At 44.4% G+C, this 23,556-nt stretch overlaps 1 protein-coding gene across 2 annotated transcripts in view; it reads right to left on the bottom strand.

Moving 5' to 3' along the window:
* Nucleotides 1–23,130, bottom strand: part of GRIP1 (glutamate receptor interacting protein 1) — a 623,621-nt gene extending 600,491 nt beyond the window's left edge. For both annotated transcript variants that reach the window (XM_087442057.1, XM_087442058.1), the window contains exon 1: nt 22,983–23,130. In XM_087442057.1, the coding sequence (XP_087298183.1) occupies nt 22,983–23,040 (58 nt within the window). In that variant the 5' untranslated portion in view covers nt 23,041–23,130. The remainder of the gene's footprint in view (nt 1–22,982) is intronic.
* Between the last annotated feature and the right edge of the window lie 426 nt (nt 23,131–23,556).

Below are 23,556 nucleotides of genomic sequence, written 5' to 3'. Positions count from 1 at the left end.
TCTGGGTCCGGGGGGAAACGCTACCCCGGGAGTGGATGTCCAGTGAGCCAGCGCCACACCTGCTCAGGGAATTCTGAGCGCTGAGGACGCATCTCAGGTTCACTTCACAGTGTGGCTACACTAAGAAAAGACGACGCCTGTGGCGGCCACGGGGCGGTCCGCACCACGGTTAACCTCACACGGGCTGCGCGCTTTGTCCACGGTCACCAACCCCGGTCACCCGCCGGAGACGCGCCGGGCTGCCAGCGCCGCGACCACAGCAGGCCAGCGGTCAGCCGGGCGCCAGCGGGAGGCAGCGAGCGTGCTCGCCCCGCCGGGCCCGGGGAGGCGACTGCACACACGACCGTGCCCACCCTGGAGGCCACCGCGGAGGCACGAAGGCCGCTTCACGCCGCGCTTAGGAGGAAGAGCGTCCACAGAGGGGAAACGGAGGCAGAGGGCCAGCGGCCTCCTCATTTTCCAACAACGCTGGGGAGAAAACCACCTGCGCCCTCTGCAGCTGACCTCCACTCCCAACCGAGTTCAGCCTGCACGGCACAGCCAGTCACTTCTCACCGCCTGCCAGCGCAGCGGTGCGGCGCACGGAGCAGGGGCCCTGCAGACTGGGCTCCATCCTCGGCCGGCGCTGACCCCGGCGAAACCCGCGCCCCCACGACCGAACCTCACGTCAGATCGCAGCCCCCATGGCTCTGGTTCCCAGGGGCTCTGTCTACCAAGATGCTGGACAACCCTTCAGTTCTCCAGCCAGGCTTTTCGCTTTGCTAGTAACTCCATCATGACTGAACTGCACGCTAATTTTAATCATTTTGAGCCCTGAATTTTAAATCTAATGGTACGTTTATACAGAACATCATAAACTCTAACACCACCAAAATACAGAATTTCCTGACCTATGTTCAACATTGTTACTGAAGTCTGTCAAAGATTTTTTTTTTTTTTTTGAGGGAGATCAGCCCTGAGCTAACATTCGTGCTAATCTTCCTCTTTTTGCTGAGGAAGACCGGCTCTGAGCTAACATCTATTGCCAATCCTCCTCCTTTTTCCCCCCAAAGCCCCAGTGGATAGTTGTATGTCACAACTGCACATCCTTCTAGTTGCTGTATGTGGGACGTGGCCTCAGCATGGCCGGAGAAGCGGTGCGTCGGTGCGCGCCCGGGATCCGAACTCAGGCCGCCAGTAGCAGAGCGCACGCACTTCACCGCTAAGCCACGGGGCTGGCCCTTGCTCTTTGAAAATTTTAAACTAAACGTAAAATATCTTCATTTTTAATTCCAACCAATTTTCAAATACAAAGTATAAAAACAATTTCTAAACTTAAAGGAATCTACCTGAAACATTTCAAAACACAAACCAATTACACACAATAAATTTACACGTAAGCATGGAGCATAATTAAACTTTACTTAGTATCACAGGAGTGGGATTCTTCACAACAGGAAATGATGCTTGAGTGGAAATTTAAATTCCCTCATCTTACTTTAAAAGAGAAAAAGGAAAAAACACACCATTATCCTAAATAGTCTTTTTCAGAATTGTAATTATATCATTGCACTCTTTATGGCATGTAAAATAAGAAGACTAAAGAATTACTAGGCTGTTAAATTTGCATTTACCTAATCAACTTGACATTGTGGTAGACTTTTGATCTGTTCTGTGTAAGTTTTTATCTGTTCAATACACAATTACCATTTACTACACAAGTGCTGTAATGAAAGGAGCATCTTAAAGGCTTTAAACATACCAGTAAAACCAAAGCTGTTGGAAGGGCTCAGTAAAATCACAAATCCTGGTAGTTTTAATTAGATCTATTAAATTCCCATCTTTGCTCGGACATAAGTTTCTATTTTCCTATTTAAAGAGAATATTGCAAACATATAATAAATAATCACAGTTTTATGTTTATTTTTCTAACTTAAGAAAGCAATGCATTTTTATTATAGAAAATGGTACATAGCAAAAAACATAAAAAAGAAAAAATTCATCCACAACCCAAGTGCAAGATAATTGTTACTATTTTCAAACACTTCCTTTCAGGCTTGTTTCTGCTTATTTTTCACACAGTTGAGGTCAATATATAGACAATTTAATATCCTACTTTTTATACCTAACATGTTAAAAGTTAGCATTTCCCATGTTATGCAAATCCTCTTTCTAAAAATCATTTGGGGAAGAGATTTTCTTCACGGCCATGTCCTCAGCACTGAAGCAATGCTTGGCACAGTAGAGGCAATCAATGGATATTTGTTGAATAAATTAATCAATAAATGATTTATCCTATCATTTGTTACCCCATGACCATGGTGCCGCACAGTTTCAATTTTTCACTATTACGGGTAATGCACACATCTTAGTGCATAAAGATTTTTTCAGGATTTAGGATTATTTACTTGGGGTCAAATTCCAGAAGTTGACTTACTGGGTCAAGGTTTGTACAAACAATTTCAAGACTTTTGCTACCTATCATCAAATTGCTTTCTCCAAAATAGTACTGTTGGGGCCGGCCCCGTGGCTTAGCGGTTAAGTGCGCACGCTCCACTGCTGGCGGCCCGGGTTCAGATCCCGGGCGCGTACCGACGCACCGCTTCTCCGGCCATGCTGAGGTCGCGTCCCACGTACAGCAACTAGAAGGATATGCAGCTATGACATACATCTATCTACTGGGGCTTTGGAGGGAAAAAATAAATAAATAAAATCTTTAAAAAAAAAAAAAATAGTACCCTTGGAGCACCTGTTTCAGCACTCTTTTGAAAAAGCTTTCCTGATCTCATGGGGAAAAAATAGTTTTACTTGCAAGTCTTTAATTACTAATATTGACTATTTCTCCAATGTATTAGACCTTTGTATTTCCTGTTCTCGGAGCCGTCTAGTATTTATTCATTCACTCTGGACTTCTTGCACCAACCTCCTCTTTATTATTCTTTTGGGGAAAAAAGTTGGTCCTGTTAACTCTTTCATATAAACTTCAAAATATTCTGTCATGTACATGTACAGACACACACACAAATACACACACAAATTTGTAAGACTTTAAAAATATTGTTGCTTATAACACTATATATATATACATTGTAGAAAAATTAGCAAGTATAGATAAACAAAAAGAAAATGGAAGTCACAGACAAGCACTGTCCACATTTTAGTACACAGCTTTCCAAATTTTGCTCAATGCTATAATACCATTTCTAAAAGAACATTTGTGGGGTCATATGTGAATACCGTTTTGCATTATTTTTTACTTAACTCTGTTTCATAAACAACCTGCGTATCATCCAATACCCTTCCTGATATTTCTAACGCTAACAGGACACCATGGTAGAGAGGAGAATGGAGATGAGGGACATACAGAGACGAGGTCAAATCTCGCCTCCAAAACCCTAACTCTATTATAAGACTTAGCTTCTTGAAGCCCTTTGCTCATTGGCAAAATGAGGAAAATAATACCTATTTCAGACAGACTGCTGTTTAAATTAAATGAAATAATACAATTTATAAAGGAATTTAACAGGATGGTGATAATAGGTGCTTCATAAGCATTTATCAAATTAATGAAGAACAGATGAAAAGATTATTTTGTTTTAATTTGCATTCTTTACTTTTTCTGTATACAGATTTCAGATTTGTACTTGTGTGTGTGTGTGTGTGTGTGTGACTTGTGCTTTGCCAACTCTTCACAACTTTGTCCTATTTCTACGGGGGTTATTTTTTTTTCCTATTGCTTGGAATTCATTCACTCCTTCACTCATTCATTCATTCAAAGATAACTTATTAAAAGCTACCATGTGCTCATTTTATTAAGGAGAGTAAACTTCTGTCTTTTATGTTGCAAACATTCTTTCTAGTTAACTGTTTGCCTTTTAATTGTGTTTATGGTATGTTTTAATGTAGAGAGAGATTAAATTTTCATGCAACTTATTCTCTTTTCTATTTTTTGTAACATGCTCAGAAATTCCTTCTCTACCCTAAGGGGATCCTTTATTATTTGGAGTGGAAGGAGAATAAAGCCCTGTTAAATAAGCCTTAGGCCTGAAATAAAGAAAAAAACAACAACTGGCTTGATGTAGCACCAGCTTTATAAAATGTTCGTTTTACACTATAATTCGTTTTTCAAGGGCAGGCCGAGCTGATTCATATTTGTGTCTCCAGCAACTAGCGCAGCATATGATACTTAGTAGGTTCTCAATAAATGCTGAATTGGCTCAATTAGAGAGAAAAGAGAAATCAGGAAGGCAAACTCAGTGACTAAACATCAGAACTGAGAGGAAAGGTTTTAATTAGAGTGACACTGCAGTGCTACAGAGAAAACCCCAGGAAAGTTCAACATCAGACACTCTACAGCCCTGACGCTCCTCTGCTGCCGAGAGGTAGCACCTGCTCTGAGCACTTTTCCAGGCCCCAACATCGCCACCACTCCATCTGTGCTCTGAACTACCCGACCCACCAAGACACCCCAACAGCAAGAGCCCAGTGATCAGACAAATGCGACAACTGCTGCACACTGCCTGCCCCTTCTCCTCAGCTCACCCACACCAGGCACAATGAACTTCTGCATAAATAAACACTCGGAGAAATCCCGCAGGTACTAGTTTCCAAAGGAGACAAAGAGGAAGCTAAGGCCCGAGTTCATCTGGGGTGCCCAGACAGAAAGGAGGGAACCAGGGACATGCTGGGTCCCAGTAAAAAGCTGAAATCAGTATTCTGGGATTCAAGAAGATCTGGACAGCACACACACTCGGGACCCAGGAAAAGCCCAATGACTGGAGGGGACACAGACCAGGCAGGAGGCATTCGAGGACGCTGGCAGGGCTCAGGCTACATGGGGCTATGGGCGCGAAGTAAACGCCAGCGCCCTGGAAAAGCATGCAGCAGGAACCAGGAGCAGGTAGCAGGGACAGGCAGAGCCTGAAGATGGGAACGGAGGGACTCGGCAGTCGTGTCAACCCCAGCCACCAAGAGCTAGGCTGGACCACAACATGCCGTAGGATCCCAATGGACGCCAACTATTTGCTTCCCAGGCAGGCTAATTATTCAACATTCCATTACTCGGGGCAGGGCCAATGCACTCTGCAGAGGATTTTTAAAATTTTCCACTTGACGGTCTGTCCACTATGGCAGAAGGAGTTATGTGTGAAGGCTTGAATTAACTAGCACCATATTGCTATTTATTTCAGTGATAGGCAGCATCCAGTTAGACTGGTACCCTGGCAGCCGATTCCTGAATCCTACTGCAATTGGGATTGAGTCCAAAGTAGAAGGGGCCATCGGCGCTGACTTCAATAACAAATCAAGTCCTCCCAGGCAGGGGGTCCCCGGGGAGACTGTGAACCAGGCTGGACAGTGAACACAGTGGGGTCAAAGAGGTCCATCTGTCGTCAGTGGAAGGGAAGCCAGGCAGCTCCTCAGGGCTGTAAACACTGCAAGGGGCCAGGTACAGACGGGGTGTGGGCTGGCAAAAGGGATCCCCGCAGGTCTCAGGTTGCGTTCGGTTCGCCACAAGCTCAAGTCAGGGAGTGGCTCTGCTGTTGTCTGCTCTGTTTTGTCCTGTATTTACCTGTAAGCCATTAACTACAGAGCTGAAACAAAATCCAAACATCACATCTTTGCACTGAAAAATAATAGTTGGTAGGTATGTTTATTTTATTGTCTCGGTTTAACATATATGGAAAGCCTCGCACTGAACAAAGCTATTCTTCAAATGAAGTCACCGACAGGGAGAGCCTGGAAAACTGTGATTCAAGAGCCTGATGTCAGGCAGAACCACACACCAGCAACACGCAAACAGAGGCGTGTGGTTTTCACATCAATCCTTTCAGCCAGATATGTGTAATTCTATAACGAGTTTGGGGCCCTTGAATCTGACATGAATTAGCCTAGGTAAATTTTTAGATTATGTTCTTCATTATTTTTTCAAATATTTTTAACAAATAGTTATAGTGTTACCATATGTTTATTTTAGCATGAGAAATTTGTGAACGACCACCCTTACTCCTCATGAGATAGAGGGATCTCCAAACATCCCAGAACCCACCTTCCTAAACAATCTGCAGGTAACTGCATCATCCACAATAACGTGAAAAGCTGGACCTCATCGTGAATATGATCTTGTAATTAGTACACCCATCCTGATCTCACAGTTCTGTATTTAGCCACCATCACTGAGGGCCTACCACTCACAGGCACTTTTATAGACACTCTTAAAACCTACTACAACCCCACAGAGCAGGTGTTATTATGGCCCTTTTACAAACGGAGAATTTGAGAGGTCAAATAGTTTGTCCAAAGCCACAGGGCTAGTTAGTATAGGAGTTAGTATTCAAATCCAGTTCTGACTCTAAAAGCTCAAATCTCTAATTATCCTACAGTAAAATCAAGTTTCTAAATTGTTTTCCCATAATAGAAGTAAAATTTTGATCACTATTTTTTTCTCATCCACCACATACATTCCAAAGCTAACTGATGTGAGGAGGAATCCAGGACGCCCTCTGATTATCTACGGGAAACTCCAGAGTGAATCAATCAACAAGTGTTTACTGAAGCCTGAGACTGTGCCAAGCATCGCAAAAAACAGAGTGAATAGTAGAACTGATTGTTATTCTGATATTCCAATGTCGGGGGCTGAGGGAGGAAACCAAGTGGATACCTTGGGAATTTAGAAAGAAATTGAGTAGAGAACTTGAGCGGATAAAGACCACACATGCACAAGCAAATAATGGCTTCCAAGTAATAGGAGCCCAGGAAAATTAGTTGTTAAAGAGGTACTCTGGGGGAGAAACTATTCCGTTAAACCAACTGCCTTAATCTAAGTATGATTCATAGTAATGCTGAAATGTGAGATTATCCACCATGTGATCAAGCTCATCTAAAGAAAAAATGATGTAGCTAAGAATGCATGTACGTATGAAACACAGTCTTAGAACAAAGAGTGACGCTATATCATAACATTATAAATGTGTTCCCAAAAAATACACAAACATTCCCTAGTGTTTGCCATATAACTATGAAGTCCTCTGGTCTCAGTAATAAGGAAGGAAATTGATTAAGTACTACTTCCTGATACTATGGATATGGCATAATAAATTATTCAATTAAAGGCGGTTTTTTATTTCACTCCATTGAAAGTACACTGAATTGGCTTAGAAAAATTAGGGCAAAATATACTAATCTTCATTTTACTGGCACATCATTATACACTGGTACAACCAACTGGACTTATCTGGGGCCAGAAGGAGGCTGTTAGAAAGATTTTGCCTTCAGTTCTTTTCTAAGAATCAAGAATGGAAAAAAAAAAAATAGTATAGACAAGGAAGTATGTAAACTATTCAGATTTGTTTAAAAAAAAAATCTTGTCCGTGGCCCAACTTCTTCAAATGCCACACATAACAAAAACAAAACTTATTTTTTCACTTAAAGCAATTGCATGATATAATTCAGTGATATGTCCTGATACCAGGTGGCAATACACTCTTCCCTTGACTTCTACATAGCTTTTGCCTCTAGATAGAGGGGAGAAGACAGGCCTATCTCTTTCCCACCATGATATTTCATCATGCCAACTCCTGTCTCATGTATTCTCTTATTGAACAAGTATTAAATATCTACACAGTGCCTCGCATGGTGGTAGGTAGGGTGGACTGACACAGCTGCTGACACGAGAACCATATTTCAGAATATCAAGAAAAAGATTTCCACTGTAAAACATTCCTCTATCATTTTTCTGCTTGAAAACATCAACTATATCATCAAAAGAGGTATATTTTAGCAGAAAATACTTGTAGCTTTAGACATGCACGAGCACTTTTCAAGGAGAAGTCCACAGGTTGCCAGTGATGGAAGAGAAATTCCCCACTCATCTGCCATCTGCCTCTCTTGGGGTAGTTTATCCAGGTCCCCAATTCTTCCTCATCCCCACAGGGCAGACCGGAATGAGACGGTACTAAAACTGTTCCTGGTTCTTCCCCTGGAATCAAGATTCTTAAAGCTCAAACATCAACCCTGAGAGCCATGGAAAACCTAAATGTGACCATCTCTCCTCCACCATCTGAAAATCGTTTCTCTTGCTCTCTTAGTAACACTGCCTTGGGGCCTCAATTCATTCAAGAGAGAGTTACTGAGCACATCCTACGAGCCGAGGACTCTCCTGTGTGCTGGGGATCCAGCGGTAACAAAACAGAGAAAAACCCCGCCTTCATGGAGCTCCCATTAACAATAAACAATAGGCACACACACTACACAGACAGATAAGTAATAAACAGCATGTCATATGGTGCCATGGGAAAAACCAAAGCAGGGCAGGGAGAGAAGGCATGTTGGAGAGGCCGGGACTTCAAATAAGTCCGTAAGGGAAGGCCTCACTAAGAAAGCGACCTTTATGCAAAGACCTGCAGAAGGTGAGAGAGCAAGCCATGCAGCAAAGGGAAGAGCGAGTGCAAAGCAAGACCCTGAGCCCGGAGCAAGCCGCGTGTTCTGAGCTGGCGTGACTGCAGCAGAGGACGTGAGGGGGCGAGGGTGGGGAAGAAGCGCCAGCGGGCAAGAGGGAGCCTGGTCCTCTGGCTTTCAGTCTGGGTGAGACGGGAGCCATTCAAGCGTTTTGAGCAGATCTTACAGAGTTTAAAAGGATCACTATGGCTGGTCTGCAGAAAACAGTCATAAGAACACAGGGCAAGGGGACAAACAGAAAAACCAGTCAGGAGGAGAATGCCACAATCGAGGTAGATACAGACGACGGCAGCTTGAACTGAGTTGGAAGTGGTGGAGGTGGGTGACAAGGATCAGATTCTAGACATATTCTGAAGGTGGAGTTTTGAACAGGATTTTCTGACAGTTTGGATGTGGAGCATGAAGAAATAGAGGAATCCAGGAAGACACCAAAGGCTTTGAAATGAACAAGTGGTGACATGGATGTGCCATTTACACACACGTGGACTACTCAAGAGGAGCAGAGGAGCGGGTGTGAGGGAGGGAATCAGGAGCTTGATTTTGAATACGTTAAGATGCTTGCCTGTTAGACATTCTGATGGAGATGTTGAAACTCAGGTGAACAGAGAAGCCTGGAGTTCAGGGCTCAGACTAGGCTGGAGACACAAATTTGGGACGCGTCAGCATATTGATGAGACTGGAGAAGAGCCCTAAAGAAGAGGAGGCACAAAGACCAGAGCCTGGCGCATTCCAATATTCAGACATCAGGGACCCGAGGAGAAAACACCAGAAGAGACCACCAACAGGAAGGGGGAGGAGGACAACGTGACAGCCTGAAGGCCAAGGGAATAAAGTGTTTCCAGGAGGGGAGGAGTTAATTATCTCAAAGGCTTCTGACAGGTCAAGTAATATGTGACTGAGAATCGGCTACCTGGTTTAACAATACAGAAGTCATCGGTTATCTCGGTATAAGGAGACAGAGCGGGGCACAAAAACCTGACTGACTAGGTTCAAGAGAGAATAAGAGGAACTAGTACAGAGTGAATACAGACAATCTCTCACAGGATCTGCTACTAAGGAAAGCAGATGTGGAGCGGTAGCTGGAGGAGTGGCAGTGAAGGGAGGGCTGTTTTTTAAAGTAGGTGAAATAACGTCACGGTTGTACCCAGAATGGCAATAATCCAGTAGAGAAGGAGACTGCGGATCCTGGAGAGAGGGGAGAATGTGCTGGAGCCACGTCCTGGAGAGGCAAGGAGGAACGGGATCTGGTGCCCAGGGGGAGGGTTGGCCTTAGATAACAGCGCACAGTTGAGCCACAGCCACAGGAGCAAGGACAGCACATACGGGCACAGCTGCAAGCACAAGCTCTCTTCTAATTGCTCGTATTTTCTACGTGAAGTAAGAAGCAAAGCGCTTAGCTGAAGGTGAGAATGGAAGAGGAGGTGTTGAAGATTCGGGGAAAAGCAAGGAAGGGAGGTGTCAGTCATGGAGGAGAGCAGAGGCATGAAGGAACGGACCAAGGAAATGCAGCTTGACAACCCGGCAGCACTCAAGGCCCATTTGAGATCAGCAATCACGAAACTAAAGTGAAACCAGTCAGCTTGCCTGAGGGTTTTCTCCAACCACATTAAACTGCACAGGCATAAACTAGAGTGGTACAGGGTTGAGTTTAACCAGGTTTTCCAGATATGTCCTACACACCGAGAGAGGGAAGAAGAAATTAGGAGTACACCTGAGAGCTGATTATACGATAGATGAAGGAATTTAAGTTGGGAAGAAGAGAAACAAGGACACGGCTGGGTGTGGGACAGTATAAAGGGAGCAGGGTCGAGGGATTTTAGATCCTGGGGGATTGGAGGGTTATTAGAGTCGGGGCAACAGTCAGAAAGACAGATGTTGATTGGAGAGCAGATGCTTGAAGATGAGACAAAGAAGGGCTCCGGTCATCGGTAACGACAGGTTGAGGGCAGTGGTTCTCGGACATGTTGGCCTCAGATGGCTTTACATTTTTAAAAGTGAATGAGGACCCAAAAAAGGTTTTGGTTATGTGGGTTACATCTATTAATAGTTACCATATCAAAATTAAAACACAAGAATACGCAAGCACACATTCCATTAGCTGCCAGAACGAACATGTTCATCACAGGTCACAGAGCCTCCGGAAACCACACTGCGCATTCAAAAGGCAAATAACGTCTTAGTGTTATTATGGGAATAGTTTTGACCTAAGAGACCCTCTGAGAGTGCCTGAGGGACCCCCAGAGGCCACAGGACCTCACTCTGAGAACTACAGGTGTAGGACATGGCCATGGAAGTGAGTAGCTGAGGAAGGGCAGCAGATAAGACAACTAGAAGAGAGGAGGACACAGGACTGAGGAACCAAGTAACCGGAGGGAGGGTTTATAAAAATATCGAAGTCACAAGAATTCTGACAGAAGTAATATTGGGACAAGTGGTAGTGAGCCAGGCATTAAAATGGTCACAGATTCCAGAAAGCGACAACAAGGAGGGACAGGGGTTTGTGGAGCCTGATGGCACGAGATCCAAAATTAGGATTTTTAGAAAGGAGGGAATAACATTCTGGAAGTAGCAAAGAAGAACAAATAGGACGTTCTGCCCCTCCTCTAGGGGTATGTGAAAGAAAACTGCCACCCTGAGAGGGCAGAGGAAGCAATCCCCAAGGGAGGGCGACGTTTCAATTAGAGCAAGAAGGGGAAGCTCATGGAGGAGGACGGGGATACAGAGGACATTGCTGATGATAAACAATGAGTTCCAGAGAGTAACGCAGAACGAGAGCTAAGGGACTGCTGTGTAACAAATCACCCCCAAACCTAGGTACTTTCTAAGAACTATTTTATTATGTTCACAGTGTCTGCGAGTCAGGAATTCAGACAAGACTCAGCGAGAATGGCTTGTACCTGCTCCTTGATGTCTGAGGCCTCAGCTATGAAGACTCAAAGGCTGGGGTGACTCAACACTGGGCTGACATCATCTAAAGGCACACACATCTGGTGCCTGGGCTGGGAAGAATGAAGACCTGGATTGCCAACTAGAGCACCTCCTCATGGCCTCTCCACGTGAACTGGCCTCCTCACAGCATGGCGGCCTTGGGTAGTCAGAAGTAGCAGAGCCACCTGGTGGCCCAGGGCTCCAAACACAAGTGCCCTTGCTAACAAAGGGGGAAGCTGCGTCATCTTTTGTATCCCAGCCTCAGAAGTCACACGGCCTCACTTCCAGCACACCCGAGTGGTTAAAGCAGCCACAAGCCTGCAGGATTCAAAGGGAAGGGACACAGATACTCAATGGGAAAACTCTCCAAAAAATTTGGAGGCCATATTTTAAAACCAGTACATCATCTTCTGCTGAAAAGGAGCAGTTTCCAGATACTGAAAAATGAAATTTATAGGAACATCATATAAACTTCTGTTCCTGCCTGTTATGGACTAAATGTTTGTGTCCCCCCAAATTCATATGTTGAAGCCCTTACCCTCCCCAGTGTGGCTGTACTTGGAGATGGAGCCTCCAAAGAAGTAATTAAGGTTCCATGAGGTCATAAGGGTGGGGCCCTGATCCCACAGGATTACTGTCCTCATAAGAAGAGACAGCAGACAGCTCTCCCCACTCCTCACCTCATGCACACTCCAAGGAAAGGCCATGTGAGCACACACAGCAAGAAGGCAGCTGTTGGTAACGCAGGGAGAGAGCTCCCACCAGAAACTGACCGTGCTGACACCTTGAGCAAGGACTTCCAGCCTCCAAAAGTGTGAGAAGATAAACTTCTGTTGCTTAAGCCTCCCGTCTATGGTATTTTGTATGGAAGCCTGAGCAGACTAATACACTGCCCTCCCTCCCTTTTCATTGGGATTAGCAGAGGCTGAGAGGGTAGGGTTTCGAGTAAATGCAGTCATTGAATGCAGAGACCAGATCACACTCAATAATTTTATATCATTGTAGGTGAAAAAACCAGGGCTACCCTTGGTGATAGAGCTCTCACATATTTACATGTCAGCATTCAAGTTCATGAACAAGGCCAGACGAGGTGCTCCCTTAGCAGATGCAGCACCACAGGTGTCTGAGTCTAGCCTGGCAAATTTTCATCCTCCTAACTAAAATTATAGAGGGGGGAAGTGAAATAGTAACAAAGAAACTAACTTTAATTGCCTTGTTCAAGGTTTTCATTTAATGAAAATGTACTCTGCACATACTAGAAAATTACACATTTAAAAAGAAACATCGAACTCATCTGAAAAATCTCATTTTAAATGCCACTCTCCTTTAGTCAACAATCCTGACACTTGTGAAGAGGGCGCTGCAGCAATCCTCACGGCTCTCTAAGTTTGATTTCAGGAGGGTATCAGTGCACACTTCGTCTTTTTCAGTGGAATTCATGAACCTCGGTAATAGGAGATATAAATACTTGACATCTGAAGATATCAAGGAGGAAAACTACTCACCGAGTATATATCAGAACAAACAAACAAATAAATATCTACTACACTCTTATCTGAATGTTTACCTATGTTATTTTCTACTGTTTTGCTGTTGTTATTTCTTAATGTACTGGCAGGTAAAAAATACATTCATTAACTTTTTCTCAAATGATGGACTATATCTAAAAAATACCCTCTAGTACTTTATGGTGTCAAACTCTGTACCAAATTTTCATACTGTCTACTATATTCAACAATTGTGAAAAAAATTAACACTTCAATAAAAAATATGTTTATTAATTCTAATAACAATTCATTCAAGAAGTCGTGAGTATACCTAGTGATTTCTTCTAAACATCTTTATTCAAAGTACAAAGTAAACCTTTAAAATACATCAATATCTAATAGAAAATGCACATTGCAATTATACTATCAATCATGAGAAGAAATATGTCAGTTCTCCTGTTCACACATTTGTTGATGAAAAGTAAAGGGCAGATTTCTAGGAAAACTATTAAGTGAGAAAGTTTTTTGTACAAGGTAGACAGAGGAGGGTATTGGTTGAAATTACTTGCCAGCTTCAAATGGTGTCCTCTCCAGGCTGCGTGGCAACTCTTCTCCACTTCTTTCTTCCCTGAACTTCACATCTCAGGGAGAGGTGTCCACCTAACAATGGAACAGGACGCTTCCCCCCCTTATCATTCACTCATCCTCTGGCTCCTGTCCCTTCCAGCTTTAAGTTTTCAAGTCACTTAAGCCACTCCAGATATCCAGTACAGCAGAGAGAGAAAAACAAAGGAGGAGGGGCAGAAGATCAACATAAGTGTCCGATACCCTGCAAGGATTCCAAACGGCTTGATAAGTGCAAATGGAGAGAAAAACTAATGCCTGGGCAGCTGAGGGCATTAGTGGACACTCTGACCATTAGTGACCGTTCCTCGCCTAGCATGAGGGTCCCCTATTTGACACAGGCACCATTCAACATGGCGCTGGAGCAAGAGAATGATGATATCCACAGACGGTGCCATTAGACAGGTGGAGCTGAGGGCACCTCCAAGACCCCACAAACTCCATCATGACTCAGGGAAGACAGCTCAGCGTGCCCTGGCTCCCAGGACGGATGTGGAAATGCTGACAGGACTGGCACCTAGAAAGCCCTGGGTTTTGACAAGAAGGTCACAGGCTACAAGGATCTCACAACCAGACACAGCGGCAGGGTCTGGGAACTCCAAACCAGCTGCCAGGATGACATTCAAAAGATCCAACAGGAACAGTCTCATTTCAGTGGGTACCAGGGCACAGCGCCCAGTCACCAGGCATGCCAAGTGCAGAGCAGGGGACGCAGTGAGGTCACACAATGAATAAAACGCCTTCCCCAGGGCCATGAGGATACAAGCTTTCCCCATCTCCCAAACACCATCTTGGTACAGCAGGAAGGGGAAACCCTTGAGAAATGAGAGAAACAACGACCTAAGAGTTTTTAAATTGGAGACGAATATGCTCTTGACAAGATCAGATGTTTTCCATCTTCAGTGGGAATGGGATCTTGAAAGCAAGGTGAAAGCACCCACAGAAAATAAATTATGTTTCACTTGTATATCTTAGAAGTAGTGTGTACATTTTTACACACACACACCCCATCCTTCTGAACCCTTCTCCCCAACCCCAGCTACGTAAACATATTATAAACCAATACTATTCAAGGTGCGGTCTGTGGACAGTGCCAGTCAGGAACCTGTTTATTACTGTCCGTGGTTAGACAAGCACTGAAAATGAGCGGTGTTTAGCAATTCCTATCACCATCGGACATTGCCCCAACACCCAAGTCTGGGCTGAATGGGCTCCTCTCACTGACCAGGGTATGGACAAGTGCAGGTGTGATCAGACTCGGGGCAGGGAGCTGCACACGACGCACTCATTGTGCTATAGTACCACATACCAGACCGGGGGAAAAACAGCCCTTCTCCACAAATAGTTTAAAAAGTAATAGTGTAGATCAGCATGCAGTGCCAACAGCAGGCTTTGTATTTAGGATCACAATGGTGCAAAACAGACCAGTGAGAATAGAGGGCTTCACAGGTAAATGATGTGTTCATGCCTAGGAAAGACCAAATGACAACAGCCTGTTAAAACCAAGGATTCAAAGGAGTTCAACTAGAAAAAAGTTTCAGTATTACTTTCCATAGCAGCAAGTACCGTATTCACACTGCAAGAGGGAATTTAGTTCCAGGCAACAATATCAAGTCACGTGAAATAAATGTTGTTGATTTGAAAGTTATTGATATTTTTTTTTGGTAGTTTTGTTTGTATTTCATTTGCAAAATCTGTCTTGGTTTTGTGGTTGTATGAGAGCTGTAAGCATCAGGAGTTTAACACCTAGTTTTATGTGACTACACATTTAAGTGGCATAATAAAAATAAAGTCAGTAGTGGAGATCTGCAAGAATTTCTCCCTTAAAAAGGCTCCATGTATGAAGAAACTGAACATACCGAAGCCTGGACCGGAGCGAAACAGAAACTGAACAATAGGGAGCAACAGCAAAGTCCACTCAATATCTGAGCTGGACTTTTCCAAGCGCAGCCTCCGCAGCCAGGAAAGAGGCCACCTTGAAGAGTTGTGCAGCATTGTACGCATTGTAATTTAGTCGCAACATTTGAGTTATTTTGTTACAAATTGGAGTCTGAGGGGGAAACCTCATAACATATTTGAACTTCATTTTGGAAGACTAAGAATTAAGATTTTTTTATTTTATTTATTTATTTTTTTTGGTGAGGAAGATTAGCCCTGAGCTGACATCCGTTGCCAATCCTCCTCTTTTTGCTGAGGAAGATTAGCCCCGGGCTAACATCCATGCCCATCTTCCTCTACTTTATATGGGACGCTACCACAGCATGGCTTGACAAGCAGTGCATTGGTCTGCGCCCAGGATCCGAACCCTCGAACCCTAAACTGCCAAAGTGGAGCGTGCAAACAACCACTACGCCACTGGGCTGGCCCCAAGAATTAAGATTTTTCTAATGAAAATTTCCAGTTTACGAAACAGAAGTTATGAAAATTACGCCTCCATCCAGAAATGCCCAGCTAAGAGACAAATGTACTTTAAGGCTCTCAGTCTTCAAAAACTTCTCCCCTTTGTAATGTAACAGTGTAACAATAATAGCTTTTACCCCATGACATCACCCTAGGAGGTCACTATGCCAAGAATCATCCTTACTTTACAGATGAGAAGAGGGAGGTTCAGAAGGGCCCTCTGTGCCTGGGCCAAACAATCAGGAACATGGCCAAGAGAGGACTTGAACCTCAGTTTTCTGGTTTTGAGTCTAGTATAAGTATTTGAAAACTTCATTCACAGAGCATTTAGTTGTTTTCAGAAAATAATAATTTTTAAAAACCCTCCCAATTCTATTACTAGGGAAGACATTTCTATAAAATAATAACTATTACTTTTCTTTCAGTTTAAAAAAAATCGCTTAAAATTCCAAATTAGTTTTATTAGGAGATAAATGCACAGGATAATTATTTTTCCTTTAGGATTAGATAGTATGTGAATTTCATATAATTAAAAGAAAAACTTGGTACACATTAAGCTATCATCATGACCAGCCTGGTCCTCTACTTTCACATTATTCTACCAGATTATGTTTACATTCTTCCCCTACATACATCTGGGGGGAGAGGTAAAGAAGGCTACACAGGGTGGGAGGAATATCAGGCTCTGTAGCAGGCACAGGGTAAACCACTAAACCAAAGACCTACGCCCCCACGCTGCCTACATTCACCTGCCCACCAGACCTCTCCTGAGCATCCCCATGGCCTGAAACAGGGCTGGAGCCTCCCACCTGATCCCCACCCCTCCAGTCTCTCCCTTTTCCAATCTTTCCTCCTGCCGAAAGGGGACCTTTTCAAATCCAAGATCTGATCCTTTCAATTCTCTGTTGGAAGTCCTTCAGTTAACTCCTCATCGCCTACTGGATACAATCTGAACTCTCCAATCTGGCATACAAAGTCCTTCCAAATTTGGCCTTCTCTAGCCTCATCTTCTCCCACCCAGCTTCCCCAGCTCATGGGGAAATGCATAGTCACATTCTATAGTTCTTATGCACGTTCATATTCTATACTTCAGCACCTTAAGAAATCTGTAAGGGTTTCCTGGTTTCTGGAATATTTTATTTCACAATGCTTTGGAACACACCATGTCCCCTGCTGGAAATATCTGTCCTCACATCCCCTCCCAACTTTCTAAACTCCTCCTCTGCCTTCAGGTCTTTTAATACTTCCTCTGTGCACCTCCTCAGAGAGCTGTCCTCAGAAACTTTCTTCTGCCCACCTGCCCTCAGCACAGTCACCCCCTCTTCTCTGCTCCCTCAGCACCAACGTGGACAGGAGGAGAGAGGCTGCACTAAGCCATCTGTCATATCCATGACTCTATAACTATACTTAAGCATCTCCCTGAAAACAGGAACCAGCACCCATCAGGGCACTCGGTGCTCAATAAATGTCTACTAAATGGATGAAACGTTCCCTCTACACTGGAGTTTCTTCATCTTCATGAGAGTCGGCTAGGATATATCAAAGACCTTGGCCTCATAGAAAGTTCTGTGTTTCAGTGTAGCTTTTCACAAAACACTAGACTTTTTTTTACTAGTTTATGAAGAATACTAGTTTTTAAAGAATAAAACTAGTTTTTATTATATTATTTTTTATATAATATATATTATAATTATATAATTATAATTATATAATATTATATATTATTATATTATATATTATATTTTATTATATTATTATTTATTTATAAAAACTAGTTTTTAAAGAATAAAAACTTATCATTTCATCATCAGGGCACCCTGAGGTGTTAAGCTTACAGATCTATATAAGGCATCATAAAAATGACAGCTGCCAGGACTGAGACCTGAACTACATGTGAGGTACTGTCATACGTTCCCCCACATTTGTTAGTTTCATTAATCCTCCCATGAGGTAAATGTTATTTGTCCTCATCTTAAAGAAGAGAACACAGGGCTTTGAGAAGTTAAAAGACCAACAGAGCTGGGAACTCCTGACCTGGATTTAAACCCACTGCTGTTTGACCTCAAATAACTTGTTGTCAGCCACTCTGCTGGTTGTGGCTAAGGAATCCATCTAGGACACTAGCCATGTCCTCACATTCCATTTAGCACCTAATTTGGTGTTTAAAGCTTAATCACTGTTGAAGTGAAAGGCGCATTGAAATGAAATCAGGTGCATTTTAATCAGCAGATATATTTCAAGAACGTTAACTTTCCCATAAAACTGACAGCATCCTCTGGCCACTGACATGCCTAAACATGTAGGCTTCTTGAATAAGGAAATTTGTATCAATAGATATTTATATTTAGGAAACCTTTAAATTTAAGAAGAAATAAATTTTAATAGAAGATGAAACAAGAGATTCAAATCCAGATTTTGCTTTAGTGTTTGAACAGCGTTCTGTTAGACATGTTACTTTGTATTACCATGACTTTTGCATTTTCTATTGTGAAACTACTATGATAATTGAACTGAAAATAAACTGATCAAATCCCATATGCCTTAAACTATCAGCTACCATGCAGCATTTAATACAGCAGTTTTAAAACCCATGATATTCATTTCTCAATATCCTTTACCAATTTAAGTGGATACTTCTTTTTCTTCATGAAAGAAACCGATCAGGCTGCCGCAGGACAAAGTATTATCCGAAGTCCCTTTGTCTGGCCACTGGGCCTTCTGAAAGATAGCCAGGCTGAGTGCTCAGATGGATGGCTTTAATTAAATAAAATGTTGGCAAAAGAGCAAATGCATAATGACTATTAACATTATAGTAATTCCCAGTTCAACACAGCCAGGAAGAATACCTAATTTTTGTTAATTCCTGCCTTCGTGGCAAATACTCTTTGAAAAGAAGGAAAACTATGTAATTATGTCAAGTCTTTAGTGGAAAAGTCTTTCACTTAAATGAGTTTCTTTAAGTTTAGTCAAATAATTCTACTTAAAAATATGTTGACATTTCAATCCTTATTGTTAGAGTTAATAAACCTATCTAGCCAAGTCAGTTTGTCAAAAGCCCAAAATATATTTTGGAAGCTTTTTCCCAGTATATATAACTAAAACACTCTTCTGATGAATTCTTAATGAAAGATTTAGTGGCAGTTTATTAAAATTCTGTCCAAAACATCCATAAGAGGTTACAATGTTAATAAAATGCTCAAAACTTCATCTCAAGAAATGGAACTTATTTTTTGAACTATCTCTTTAGAAACTGGTGCCCTAAGTCTTGGTTTTTTAACTTTCGGCAAGTTTATTCATTCTGTGAGCATCAGTTTTCTTCATCTGTCAGGGGAAATAACAACAATACCTACCTTATAGGCATTCGGTAAGGACTGTACAGCATGACGCATGTGAACACGGAACACGGGGCCGACACACAGCAGGCGCTCCGTGCGTTTTGATTTCCTCTCTTTCCCCACAGAGCTCCCTGGTCAAAACCCAAATTTCAAATTGGACTTTTCATGAAGCAGGTTGTGTGGGGCAGGGTCACCAGACCTCCTTGTGGTGTGCAAAATGAAACAGACCGAAGATGCCCGAAGCCACACTGCGTGAGCCCCCTGTGCTTTCTCACGGATATTTTATGAGAGCTAATTCTTTACATCTAAAGAGATCCAAATACTCTCATTCGACAAAACATTTGCAAAACCCCAGGCACAGTAATTCCTACAGGAGCCCAAAGGGAAGTTCTCAAGTTCACCTGTAGACCCCCAAAACTTATGAGAAGAACAGAAAGGCAAGAGGGAGGGGAGGTACACACAATGCATACACTTCTCCTCGTGAATACACACACACAAACACTCGCGCGCGCGCACACACACACACACACACATTTACTAACCAAAGCCACAAAAATCAGAAGGGAAGCTAGGAGGCAAAAGAAAGGCACGGTTAACTACTGAGGCATCTATCCCTTTATGCTGAGATTTTCCCTAACAATTATATTCCTATCACACATGATCAGCTAATAACCAGATTAAAACAACTAAGAAATTACTTAATTTGATTGGAAGGGACATTAAATAGAACAGTTTTCAGAATCATTTCTCTTCTCCCAAAATATTTACCCAAAAATGTATTAGGTGGTTTCTAAGTGGACTGGGTTTATCAGCTCAGGCAGAAAATTGGGGGGAGGACAGAGAGATGGATCCTGAATTTTAATAGTACGTCACCGTACATGGGTGAATCAACACATCATTTTGGAAGTGACTGCATTTACTGCAACAACCGTAGGTGAGCTTCTCTGCTCAGTACTGCATGCAGCAGCAATAGTTCACTTGGCAGCATCCCAACAGAGGCCTTTGAGACGAACCCAGGCTCTGAATGGTGTGTAAATACCGCATGAAATTACGGAGATTGGCCGAACCTCTCTCTGTATGGGACAATACCAAGAAGGCAGGTTGCCTCAATCTTTGAGTTAAGATTAGCATTTTTTAAAAAGAATAATGCTAAGAAATACTTGTTCAAATACATGGTCCTTAAAGAGGATAGCAGCCTGTATTAATTTGCATTAAGTTTCGGAAAGAGATTCAGCTAAATAAAATTTACATGAAAAAATGTTATGCTAGAGTAGTCTCCATAATGGGTTTCAGAATGTTTAAATGTAAATTGGGGTAGGGGATGCGGAAAGAGCAATGGTTCCATGAGCACATCCAACCTTAGAATTCAATGGTAAGATATTAGAAATTGACATTTTGGTCAACGTTATCCTCAAACAAAATTAAAGATGCGTTATGTTTATGTCCCTGTATGTTCATTCTTTTCCTGACCAACCTGATAGTTTTATCTTTTTGTTTATATTTAACAAGAACCTAATTTAATACTACTTGAATCATTTAAAATTGTAAATTCCAAGGAAAAACACACACACACAAAAATACAATCTGATTCCAAATGCAAATAGAAAACATCAGTCATTACAATAAAAGTCTTCCAAAAGGATAAGCCAGTCTCAAGCAGTGTCCTCTGACATACGCATTAAAAATAATGTAGGCAGCTCAGTTAATTTAAATATATGTATCCATGTATATGTGTATACACACACACACACACACACACTTGAAACACAAACACCAAGTAGGAGATTTTAAAAGAAACAAAACACGTATATTTGTGCCTTCCTAATGAAGCAGGACCTCAAAAAGAAATGCTACAGCCAAACAAAAACAAGACTAATTAGAAAAGCATCCAACAATACAACCAAAAAGTAAGAAGTCTTTAAAGTGAAAAAAGACACCAATAACCAACATCCCCTGTTTGTTTCTATTGGAGAAGATAAGGCAGAACACCCAATTTCTGACGCAGATTTTTTATGTTCCAGAGGAAATTCAGTCTTATCTGCCACCAAGTAGATGAGGCGATCATCTTTCAAAGTTACCATATATTTCTAAAAGATATACAAGCACATTTTTTCACAATCCAAAAATCTACCCATTTCAGCATTCCGATAAAATTTGTTGACAGTACTGCCATGTGTTTTTAAGCAAACAGATACCTTTACCACCAAGTGCACTGTAACATTTAGTTGCTAGGGCAGACCTCCATGCTTGACAGAAAGCTTTCATTTAGTGCTTTTACCTGGTTGTAAATTATCTGGTACCACTATTTGCAACTTTTAAGATATGATTTGGAGAAGGGAAAAGTAGAAGCATTTCTAAAGCAGGGGTGCCCTGCTAGTGGGTCACCTGCCAGAAAGTGTGCTGGAAATGCACACACCTAATAATGAATTCCCTGAGTCCTGAAACAGGATATAAACCAAAGACAGGTTGTGCCACCTAGAGAAAAACTGGAAATTGTACATTGGTTCTTCAGTAGTAAGCATTATTTCAAAAGCCTGAAACTTTTGGCATGCCCAATAACCAAGCCGCCCTCCATACCAACTCATCAAGCTGCTGGATTAAGCTTTGCTGACAACTGTGCCTTCTCCACGCACCAGATCGGGCCCCTGCTGCTCCCCTCACCCACCCACTCCGCCCCCAGAACCATTTAACCTCCGCACCGACTGCTGCCACAGCCCATGCGGACCCAGCATCCTGAAACCCTCCCAATTTTGAAGCATCTTCCTCGAAGCCAGGCCAGGCCGGGGCGGGAGGTGCAGAGAAATCAATCCTGGTGGACCTTGCCAGCCAGGGTCCCTCTGGATGCGAGCAGAGCCACGCGCACATCCCTCCAGCCCCGTGGGGCCTGCATAGGAAATTCTGGTGCACTGAGTACATCATATCCAGGTGACCGAGATGAACTACTGGTCAACCTCTGCACAATCCAAACGCCGAGAAATAACCCCAACAGCACCAAGCCTTTAAAGTGCAAAAGGCCTTCAACTTTCCTCCCCCCAAGTCACTTAAAAGCAACATGCCAAGCGTGCTTGTCAGGCTGAAGCACAAAAGGTCTACATGCAACCTGGCACGGAGAGCTGCCTTTTACAAAGAAACAGACAGTAATTATGAAAAGCCCGCAGTCCTGCGGTATTAACTTGACAGCGGGGACTGCGCTGGGGCATAACTCATCTCCGAGGCGTCATCCCAGCCCCAGCCCCTCGGCCTGGGGACAGCCTGCGCCCTCCCCTCCTCGGCCTGCGGAGACCTGGGCAGCGCCCACCTCCCGCCCCCACGTTCTTCCTCCTCCTCCTCCTCCTCCTCTCTGAATCCCAGCAACTTCGGGCTTGGCAGCACCATGAAGCCCAGCCAGCGGCGGGGACACCGCGAAGGCGGCTGCGGGAAGAGGTGGAAAGTTTGAAAAGTCACTTAAAGCACTGCGGGACCCCCCACCGGCACCCCTAGGACGGCCGCTCCGGGCTCCACGTGCGCGCGGGCCCTGGGGAAGCTGGGGCTGCCCGACGTCTTCTCCAGAAAAATCTCCCCCCGAGCGAAAAGTTCCCTGCTGCAGCACCCCCCTCTCCCCACGCCCTCCCCAAAAAAGAAATCTGAGTTTGCACGACGCCGCCTCGACGGCCCGCGGCCCCGGAGGGCGGGCGCCCTCTCCCGAGCCGGGGGACAGGTCGGGGGCGCGCTGGGGGGGCGGCCCGGGGGCCCCGCCCGGCCCCTCCGCGCCGCCCCCCGGCCCCGCCCGGCTCACCTCTCTCCTGCTCCTCGGCCTGCAGGCAGATAGGGATGTTCTTCTTCCAGCCGGGCATGGTGTCCGCTCCCGCGCCGCGCGGCCGGCTCGCTCTCTGCCCGGGCGCGCCCGCCTCCCCTCCGCTCCGCTCCGCTCCGCTCGGGGCCGTTCAGCGGGGCTGGGGCGCCGAGGCGGCTCCCGGGCGCATGGAGGCGGCGCCGCGCGCCCCGCGCTCGCCTCTAACTCGCCGGCGGTCCCGGGGGGCGGCGGCCGGGCCGGCGGAGGGCCGCGGCGGCGGGGTGGCGGCGTGGACGGCAGGCCGGGCCGGGCCGGGGCGCGTGCAGGCCGGGCGCGGGGACTGCGGAGCCCCGGGAGGTGGGCGCCGGCGGGGGAGTGCGCTCGCGCCGCCGCTCTTCCCCTCCTCCTCCGCCTCCGCCGCCTCCTCCTTCCCCTTCCTTGTCTCTCCGCCGCCAGCAGGTGGGAACTCGGCGCCGCCGCCGCCGCCGCACAAAGCTCGGCCGGCGGCAGGACTGCGCTGGCGGCTCCCCGCTCCCCCGGCGGAGCCTCCCCCGGGACGCGCGCGAGGCTGAGCGGG

Source organism: Ceratotherium simum, chromosome 17 (genome assembly GCF_057802395.1).
Source record: "Ceratotherium simum simum isolate JZ-2026a chromosome 17, ASM5780239v1, whole genome shotgun sequence".
Classification (NCBI taxonomy): domain Eukaryota; kingdom Metazoa; phylum Chordata; class Mammalia; order Perissodactyla; family Rhinocerotidae; genus Ceratotherium; species Ceratotherium simum.
Note: the sequence above shows the minus strand (reverse complement) of the source record. Positions and strands in the feature narration are given on the sequence as shown.